At 35.6% G+C, this 11,078-nt stretch overlaps 1 protein-coding gene across 1 annotated transcript in view; it reads right to left on the reverse strand.

Moving 5' to 3' along the window:
* The window catches only part of LOC109045585 (multiple PDZ domain protein-like), a 68,669-nt gene extending 57,852 nt beyond the window's left edge, over nucleotides 1-10,817 (reverse strand). Inside the window, exons 1-3 of the mRNA XM_042761209.1 lie at nucleotides 10,669-10,817; nucleotides 6,877-6,941; nucleotides 3,596-3,765 (exon numbers count right to left, since the gene is read on the reverse strand). Coding sequence (XP_042617143.1) covers nucleotides 3,596-3,765; nucleotides 6,877-6,892 — 186 coding nt within the window. The 5' untranslated portion in view covers nucleotides 6,893-6,941; nucleotides 10,669-10,817. The remainder of the gene's footprint in view (nucleotides 1-3,595; nucleotides 3,766-6,876; nucleotides 6,942-10,668) is intronic.
* Between the last annotated feature and the right edge of the window lie 261 nt (nucleotides 10,818-11,078).

Genomic DNA, 11,078 nt, shown 5'->3' on the forward strand with positions numbered 1-11,078 from the left:
ACACGGAGACGGAGCTTACCCCAATCTGATCTTTTTTTCCCTCGTCTCAAGATGTAGTAAACATGCCAGACCAGCATGTGGCGCTGTAATTCTGCTGCAGAGATACACTAAAAATGGAGAAGAAGACTTGGGCTATGCTTATAAACCTTGCGCGCAGTTTTCAAATGAACATGGAACAATACATTTATTAATCTGTGTTAATGTTAGTTAATAAAAAGACAATCGTTCAGTGTTTGTTCATGTTTTTGTTGCTATTACGTGACGTAGCGGTGTCTGATTAGGGCGAGACGTGGGCTGATGACTTCTTCATTTCAAAAAATATACGGATTCGCCGTCCAGACGAAAACGCAAATGCGGCGTTTTAAAAAATTTATCCACTCTGGGATCCGGTTTCAAAAAACATCGGTTTCACTCTTCCAAAACGCCGGATTCCGTGTGGACGAAACGCCTATCCGATAAAAAATTTGTGCGACGGAAAAAAAGAAAAATCTCTGAATTTTGTTGTTTCCCTCTCAAACGTGATTGGATTGTGCAGGCGCCACTGATTGGGACACAGTCTATCAGCAATCACATTCAGCTATCCGGCAAAGACTTCATGACATCTGTGTGTGTGAGAATGGTGTTATTCAGCTGAAAATATTTTCTCCTGCCTTTGCCTGTATGTCTGTGAGAGGAAGGGGATTAATACTGTCACTCAAATTAGCTGAATTTAATTTTTCCTTCTTTGTACGCTGACCTAAACGCAGCTGATTAGCTGATTTTCTTTAATCATTATTATTTTCTCTTCTATGCTGCGTGTATAACACGGTCAGGTTCAGAGGTGTGTCAGAACATTGCTATATTGCCTTCTTTGCTGTTTTAGGTTATTGATTTGATTGATGAAAAAAACTGAGAGAAACAAACTGAGATACACACAATTCTTAGCTGAATTTTCTTTTCTGATATTACACATCAATGTAAGGTGAGCATTTGCTTTGATGTTCTTGAGTATGCGGTGTGTTTAACACAGTCAGGTTCAAATGTGAGTGAAAAAATTCCATTAAAACTCTAGCAGAGGTTTGTCAGAGCGTTGCCATTGTGCGCAAGTGAGAAATGTTAAATAAAGCAACATGATAAAAAGATGAAAATTACTTGATTTTACTTTCAATTCTTTTTACATTCTCCAAGGTATTAACATTAAAATTTTTCATAACTCCATGTAGGATGTTTCTGTACATAAATGTAAGCACTGTGGCAGTAGTAATGCAATATTTAGAAAATTTACTCTTGTACTCTTGATACTCAAGTACTTTTAAAGACAAGTACTTCAGTACTTTTACTTAAGTAGACATCTGACTGTAGTACTTTTACTTGTACTTGAGTAAAATTTATCAAGGGGTATCTGTACTTTTACTCAAGTAATGAAGCTGTGTACTCTGTCCGCCTCTGTCTATATATATGTATATGTAATTCTATAATTACTTCTATTGTCTTTGAAATATGGTTAAAGTACTGCTGAATGTACCAACAAACATTTATGATAAACTAAAATATACTTAAATGTCACTTCTATTAAAATTTGTCTGTCATGCATTTAATATATATTTGTAATTGCACATTTGTAATGATGAAGTTGCAATTTAGAGCATAAAAAATATATTAGTTTCATTTTAGTACTTTTGTATTGACTGAGTTTTATTTTGGTAATTTTGTAATTATATTTTGTTTTTTTGTAGTGCACTTAAGTGTGTTCAGAAACAGTCATGAAAGTGTCCCTCTTTAAGTCACTTAAGTGGTCTTTTATTTCATTAATATTATATTATCTGCAAATACATTTTATTTCCCTTCAGATTTTAAGTAGACTACAAGTGCACATTCTGTACAATTAAGCTCACTTCTTTTCCCCAGCTCTGTTTTATACGAGTCCAGAACTTTTAGACTGACATTAGATGCTTTCCTTATTCCACACAGGCTGTTAACAGCGTTCTGCTCTGCGGTTCATAAGTATGTGAGTGAAGAGAGCGCGAGGGAAGGCCGCTGGGGATTTGATAATCTCCATTCCTCTGTTCCAGCATAACTCGCATACTTCAGACCGAACGGCTGCTGGTGCCAAACTCTCCAAGTCCACACACAGCTCCAAAACCCCCAAATCTGCCCAACCAGTGAAGCTTCTCCCTAAATAATAAGGCTGTGTCTTACTTGTGAATATTTCAGAATTTGTATTGTTTGGGATTTGAATAAACATGTAATCTCAATCAGATCAGGGGAGCAAAGATTCAAAGCAGACTGTCAAAACATGTCATTGCATAATTAACTAAGACACAAATCTTAAGATTAACTGTGACTACAGCATGCCTGAAATGACCAAAAACATGAGGCACTGTAATAATTAACTAAGACACAAATCTTAAGATATATATATATATATATATATAAGTTTACATTTCCAAGCGTGTACAGTGCTGTTCAAAACGATGGGAATTTTTTAGAAAGTCTCTTCTATTCATCAAGGCTGCATTTATTTAATCAATAATTTAATACAGTAAAATTGTGAAATATTTTAGCAATTTCAAATAACTGCTTTCTGTGTGAATATATTATAAAATGTGATTTATTTCTTTGATGCAAATCTGACTTTTCAGCATCATTAGTCACATAATCCTAATATGAAATCATTCTAATATACTGATTTGTTGCTAAGCATTATCAATTATTATTGGTGCTCAAGTATTAATAATGACACTTACTATCATAAATGTTAAAAACATACAAAATGTTCAAAGGTGCAGCAAATTAAAAAAATAAGTCTTTATTGTCACTTCTGATCAATTCTATGCATCCTCGCTGAATAAAAATACCATTTCTTTGTTTGAAAGTAAATAAAAAGTAATTTTGTAAAGTTGTTGTACAGTTGTGTATTTATTTAAGTAATTTTTTTTATTTTTTTTAGTTGAATGCATGTATATTGCATGTTGTCACCATGTTAAACGCAAGTGTGCTGAACTCCAATTCATGAACAAATCCATCTGATTTGTGAACAAATTACTTGGTCCAAATATAAACAGGAATAACCTAGTTGAAAAGAATACATAAAAAATGTTTCATTTACACAATGTTCCATTTCATAAATGAGCAGGATACACTTTATTTTAAGGTGCCCTTGTTACACATTACATGTACTTACTATTATAATAACAATTAATTATGCATAATTACATGCAAGTAACCCTAAGCCAAACCATAATCCTAACCATATAGTAAGAACATGTAGTTAATTAATATTACTCAATACTTAAATGTATAATTACACTGTAACAAGGACACCTTAAAATAAAGTGTAACCATAAGCAGTTCTCAAACTAAATGCTCTTTTAAAAGCTTTTTTTTTTTTTTTTTTTTTACCTGTCCTTGGAAAAGAGCCATATTAATATTCCTTGAAAGTTCTACTTAAAGTGTTGTGGGTTTGTAACGACATGAAGTTAAATGTAAATAATGTCAGGATTTCATTTTGGGTGGAACTATTCTTTTACTTGTGTGAATTCTCTCTGTTTGAAATGTTTTGTAGTTAGAGAAATTATTTATTTTTTTTTTTCCCAGTGTTGTGTTTTGTTCTTACATGCTCCTTCAGATGCTGCACTGATTTCTGCAGCGCGAGGATCTGGTGAAACAGAGGACTCTGCAGGACCGCCTTCAGAAGATTCAGCTTCTCCTCGGCAGGAACATCTGCTCCCTTTTCTTTCAAGCGAGACTGTAACCTCTCCACGGCCTGCAGACAACGCTGGGTATCTGCCACACACACACACACACACACACACACACACACACCTGTAACCAAACTCTGGAGACCACTGTCAGAAATGATTTCCAATCACAGAATCTATTCCTGCTTTGACATCCGTTTATTCACTAAAGTTTGACTATCGTGTCAGAAGCGGTGATAGATCCGTCAGTCTGTGATGAGCTGCACTAGAAATGTTTTCTATAATTCACTTTCTTTCTCACACAGGTACATTATCCGCTTAAATATTCAGGGAATATTTAAATAATTGAGGGAAGAGTGGATTTGCATCCATTCATCTTCAGAGCGGCGTGGACTCTTGAGTGTTTTCTGTGGAGGATTTCATTGCTGTGAGGAGGTGCTTTGTCTTCTAATCGCACAGACTGATGCATCATGGGTACAGACACTACAGCACACATTCCTCTCACTGCACAAGAGCAAGAGAGAAGTCCATAATTCACAGTGAAAAGCTGGAAAAACTTGCACGTGGCTGTCTTAAAGAGTGGTCTTGACAATTTATAGGGTAGATCTTTTTAATTAGACTGTGCTCACATTACATAATATGATCTTTGACTGTTGTGCACTAATTTAAGAGATCTGGCCTGCGTTTCACAATATTGTACATCTATGTACACTCAAATAGATATTTAGGCCTAACATTTATGGATTTTAACTGCATGTAAAATTTGCATCCATTTGGATTAAACCGTTTTAACTAATAAACTTATTTGTCAGTCATACGCAAATAGGTCAGATTTTTGTAATAGAACTAATAACCTAAAGGTTTTAAATGCAAAATAAACAGCTTTTTTTGTTTATCATCAATAAATCTGATTTGTTTAAATCGCATACATTAACTAAACTTTTTTCTTATAATTGTGTTTATATCTCTCAATTCTGACTATCTAACACACAATTGTGAGTTTATATCTTGCAATTCTGAGAATAAAATTCAGAATTGCGAGGTTATATCATAAAACTCTGAGAAAAAAGTTGGAATTGCAAGATGTCAGAAAAAAGTCAGAATTGTGAGATTAAAAAGTCCAAATGACTTTTCTTTTTTATTCAGTGGTGGAAACAGGCTTCCACAGTTTTTTGCTGATTCTAAGCTATTCAGATAAATGCATTTTAAAAGTATGACTATTTAAATAAAATTCTGATTTGTTTCATACCTGTTTTTCTGACAGGTTTCTTTTATGAATGACTGGCAAAAATGACACTGTGTATTGTGTAAAAATGACACTTAAATCTGTGTATTTCAAATGGACTGAAATTTTATAAGTAATACAAATACATCAAGTCAAAGGTTTCTACAATCTCCTTACGCAAGGTCTGTATTACAGCATTTGCTCATTTCTGAGTCAAAGCTCAAAGTACAGTTATAAATGCTGAAAGTTATTCTCTCTCTCTCTCTCTCTCTCTCTCCATTGTATTGGTGTTTTATTTGTGCATATAGCAGTACTGCTGCCTATCTTGGAACAGCTCCCTAGTGCCAGCTACAGACAGTGAACGAGTTCCTTCACAACGAGGCACAAAGTCGCTTTCCAGAACCTTCACTCTCTCTGCTCCTCTCTGGTGGAATGAGCTGCTTTGGACAAAATCATCTGCTAAATGCATACATGTTGTGTGAAAAGCATATTTCTCTTGAACCACCAGCAGGTATGCAGTGTGTATGTGAGGGCACTGAGCTGTTGTGTGAGACTGGTTTGTGCAGCCAAGCCTGGCGAACGCCTGGATAAGCCCCAGAATCCTGCCATTGGGACCCAGGCACTGCGCTCCCGCCGAGGGCCTTAGAGACCGCTCGAGCCTCCAGGATCGTTTGCAGCAGTCCAGGTCATTTCCATTCTCACAGTGCAACTAAACCAGTGTGTGCGGAGTGTGTGAACCTCTTTAGAAACCACTGTCTGTAAACAGTCCCACAACAAGCAGCAAGCGCAAGCACACTCTCACACGGAGTCAAACTCTCTCTCTTTCTCTCAACTTTTTTTGTTTTCCTTTCTGCTGTATATTTTTGGTACTGCCATGGAAAGTTATGAAGATCAGGTAACTCCAGCAGTTGGCAGAGAACCTTGAGTTGTACGTTTAACATCGCCAGCAGCACACTTAATGACTACTTTTCTACAAAATGTTCTACATAAAATTCAATATTACCTTCTTATAAAGGATCACATGGATTGATCTGGCAAAACATTTCAAGAACTTGTCCAGGTCATATTTCAGTCCAGTTAAATTATTATTATTATTAATCATTTCTAATTATTAGGTTTTGTTTGTTTTTATTTTCCTGGTTAAATAATGGCTGAACATTCCAAAACTTTCACTCTCTCTGCTCCTCTCTGGTAGAACAAGCCGCTTTGGACAAAGCATCTGCTAAATGCAAATTGTTGCAAGCGTTTTATTAAAGACACAAACAAACAAACGGAAAGTTTACAAAATAAACAAAGACTACATGGGTTTATCTTGAAAACCATGTCATGATTGTTTATCATTTAGATATTTCACTTTAACACCTCACATTGACATACTGAAAGTGTCAACCTGTTTGCACATTTGCCTCTTGTACATTCCTGTGGTTCTTAAATTTAAGACTACAGTTTACTTTCATGCACATTATTTTCCACTTATATTTAATTTACAGTATACATCTCTTTATTATTTTATATTTATTCTTATATTTTTATTGTTTACTTTTATTTCATTCTTTCATAGCTATATTTATGTATATTTTCATCTGTGTTGTATTCATAATTGCACTGTCCATGAAGCACCTGACTCACATTTTGATGGTTATATATGCTTTGTATAAAATAAAAAAGAATCTTGAAGAATTTGTCCTGGTTATATTTCACTCCAAAATCAAATTATTGATACTATTATTTAATTATTTAAATAGAATTTTGCAAAAAGGATAAGCAGCTTCACTAACACAAATTTGTCTTTTGCTTTTAGGATGGAATATAACTCTGAAATGTCCTTGACAGATTTCAGTTTGAGTTTGAGAGATTGTGTCTCGTCGTCTCATTCTACAGAGAACCATAAACACAATACACAACCCTCTACAGTCCAATCAGACATCAGAGGCCATAGTTCTGCAGAAATGCAAAAATAAATAGACTTACCCATTGCTTCGATCATCTTGCGTGTCCTTTCTCTCTTCGTTGTCTTTCCTCATTACACGTCACGCCTGAAATCAACATTTAGAGTTAAACTTACATTTAGCTCCAAGTGCTTTTGACTAAAGGAATAATGACATGACAGTGTGACAGAAACGATAGCAATTCATTCATTCAGTGTATTGCAATGTTATTATTGTTAACTAAAACGGTAACACTTCTCACTATTAACTAGTAGTTTATCAGCATGCATATAACTAGTGTTTATTAGTACTTATCAAGCACATATTAATGGCTTATTCTGGATGATATTTTAGATCCCTTAATCCTACACCATACCTAAACTTAACAATAACTATTAATAAGCAGCAAATTAGGGGTTGGTTCAGGGAAAATTCTTATTAGAAATAAAATTCAATATTAATATTAGATGAAAGACTAAAACGTTAAAAACTTGAAAATTTAAAATGTTTCCTTGCCAGCTAACTGAAATAAATTATTTAACCTGAAATACTGAAATTACTAAAACTGAAAAATCTAAAAAATAAAATAAATGAAAGGCATACAGAAATATAAAAAACTAATAATATGACAAAAGCACATACAATTAATAAAACTTAAACTAAAATGAAAATATAAAAATAAAAGCCTGAAACGTATAAATAAAAATATTGATTAAAATGTGAAACTTTTGTCATATATGAAATATTGAAATTACACTGAAATTACTAAAGTTGAAATAAAAAGGAAAGAAAGCTAAAGAGAAATATAAAAAAAAAACTAATAAAATGACATAAAATTAATAAAATAAACTCAGTTAAAATAAAAACGGAAAATATAAAAATAAAAGCAAAATCAAAAAGTTAATAAACACTTTAATAGTATATCAACAATAATAAAATAACACAGATACAAAAAAGATACATTTAAATGTAATTCTCTAAAATAAAAATGTGCACACCTCATTCACTGTAAATGAATGTAGAACACCAGTTTGTATTTGCAGAAGGGAGAATAAGATTTGAGAGCTTCAGTGGAGAGAGAATTTTCCAGTGAATAACAACTTCAATTTCAGTCTGTTCCTCAGATAGAGCTATTGTATGACCTGGAGTAACATAGAAGGTGAGTGAGTAACCTAATGACAGCTTTCATTTTGGATGAGCCATTACTTAATAATTTCCCTTGACTCTGCAGATTAATCAAAACTTGTTTCCGAGAGCAACCGAACGCAGTCTGTGTTCAGGCGCTTGGACGAACCGCAAATTCCAGTCTCAAATCTCAGAGAGGTCATGTGACTCGTGGGCGACGAGCTTTCATCTGACCACCCCGTGGTTCCCATGACGACGGGACACAGAGACTGGCTCTGGTTTCTTCAGAGACGCCTGTAAGCGACAGGTCTGCAGTGAATAGCTGCCATTGTGGGAGTTTTTATCATCACTGACTACAATGAGAGGAGGACGAGATTTACAGAAGAAGCAGTGCTGACGTGAAACAGCCCAGTGTGCCTTATTTCCTATCAGAGGTCAGCCAGAGATGAAATTCTTGCCCTATCAGCAGTCTGGACAGCGTCTGCAGGGCTTTTGTTGATAGAACACTGTTATCTAGATGTTTGACTGTTTCTGATAGAGAATCACAGAAAAGACATTAATGTTACAAAAGAGTTCTATTTTAAATAAATGCTTTCGAACTTTCTATTATTCAAAAAATCCTGAAATAAACATGTATCAGTTTCTACAAAAATATTGTGCAGCACAACTGTTTTCAACACTGATAATAATCAGAAATGTTTCTTGAGAAATCAGCATTTTGGAATGATTTCTGAAGGATCATGTAACACTGGAGCCTGGAGTAAAATTCAGCTTTAAATCACAGGAATAAATTACATTTTACAGTAGATTCACATAGAAAACAGCTATTTTAAATTGTAAAAATATTTCACTGTTTTTACTGTATTTTTGATCAATTAAAAGCACCCTTGGTGAGCAGAAGATTTTTTAAAACACGTTGACCAGCCCCACACGTTTGGACAGGAATGCAAATAAATTAAAAAATAACTCAGACTATGTTAAATACAGGCAATATGGATAAACATGGTTTACTGCTTTTTGTTACATCCTTTGCATAATTGGCTACCATTTAGAAACAAAAACTGTGAATTTCCCTATTCGATCATGTTGGCCTATGCATTTCATGGCAGCATTAACACATTCCAGCATTTGGTTGTAGGGAACAATTTGTCAACTTTGTCAATCAAATCTCAGTCCTGAAGCAAAACCACTGCATTAGAATGGCAATAACATTCAGTGCTGCTGACCAACATACTATCAGCTGGGCTAAATGCCCTCTATACGCTACTAATGGACTAATGCTCTTACGTGAGGATTAACTTCTTCCTCCCTCCCATCATGCTTCCCACGGTTTTAATCAGCGTTGACTGTGACATCTACTGCAAGACGCTAGAGGAGAAGATAAAGTATTTTCCCTCCTACACACAATCCTGTGTTACAAGAGTATAACAACACACAGCCATGACTAGTACAAAAGGCCAAAAAGTTAGTTACAAGTAGTGTTTATTACTCTGCAATTACAGTGTGATGAAGTTATGACACAAGAACTGAGCTCACAAATAAAGACTAGTAGTGTTTATTACTCTGCAATTACAGTGTGATGAAGTTATGACACAAGAACTGAGCTCACAAATAAAGACTTAATCTCAAAGTTCAGTTTGTCTACTAACAATGTCCAATACGAGCACATGCAGCACAGCAGAATCTAGTCATTTTACTCTGCAATTACAGTGTGATGAAGTTATGACACAAGAACTGAGCTCACAAATAAAGACTTAAGAAATTTTTTATATTTTAATGGCAAGTAACAATGAATAAAATATAAAATTTTGAAGTGGAAAGAAAAATGCATTCCAATGTATTCCAATAAGTTTTGCTTACCACTTTGAAAAAATATTTCTTACACTGATATGATATATCCACATTATTTTCATAATTTGGAAGTGTGATTGGTAATGACACCTAATAATGATAATTAAAAAAAAAAGAAAAATGCTCACAAGTGATTTTCGTCATGCCTCACGTTTCATCGCATGCTCGTCTCCTTGGTAACCAAGTGTACTCACTTTAGTAACAAAACTGCTGCTGGTGGAAATGATGTCACAACCGAGGGACACACGCACACACACACAAAAAGATCCACAATACTTAAATATTGTGGATCTGTTTATGCGCTGTTTATGTCACTCTTTGATTAGATCGTCGCCGTTTTTAAAACGTAATCATTCATTCGTGATGAATTTCTCTGTTTTAAAATTGCAAATCTGTATCTTGGATAGAGGTAAAACAATAAACACACACAGAAGCTTCAAAACTAGAAGAGATGACAGCTGTAACGTGACCTTCATGTAGCAACAGAATAAAGACCTGGCAGATGAAAGCGTGTGTTCTGGGACAGTGTGTGTCCCGTTACTCGCTGACCTCTTTGTGTCCAGAGGCCTGTCGGGAATAAAATCCGCTTTTCGTACCGAGCTCGGATGAAGCAACAGGCTGCTGGCGCGACGAACGACGGGAAAAGTTGACGAAACAGAGCAAATAAAGTGCAGGAAACGGCATTAAAACAACGACGCACGGCGGCGGTCATCAAAGAATCGATGATGCGCGCGCGACATTCTATCGTTCCAACAAAAGCGCGTTTGTTACAATGTAACCTGATCACATCAAAGCCCACCGCGCCGCGCCATTCACACACATTCACGGAGAAGAACGAGTTTTGTTGAGAATAACTTACATGAACTGCGGTATCTCGCTACGGGACGGGGTCTGTCCGGTTATGTTGTGTTGTGTTAAAGATGGGCGCTGTGTTTGAAAGTGGAGCCGCCCCGCGTGCGCGTACACACACACACACACACACACACACACACACACACACTCCTGCGCCGCTCCGTGGCTGCCGCGACCACTGAACCCTCACAAACATCTGAAGGAAACTGCACTGGAATTTAAAAAAATTGAGAGCCTGCTTGGTTCAGGAATATATTGTTACCACACACAGATAATCAAATAGTACAGTAGATATATGACCACCGGGGCTAGTTGTCACATGGGAGAGCTGGCATTCCAGCAGCTTGCCCTGAAGAACATTAACAGGGAAAGAACACCCCACACTGCTTTCACATTCCACTGGGCAAAGATTGCAGA

Source organism: Cyprinus carpio, chromosome A7, assembly GCF_018340385.1.
Source record: "Cyprinus carpio isolate SPL01 chromosome A7, ASM1834038v1, whole genome shotgun sequence".
NCBI lineage: Eukaryota > Metazoa > Chordata > Actinopteri > Cypriniformes > Cyprinidae > Cyprinus > Cyprinus carpio.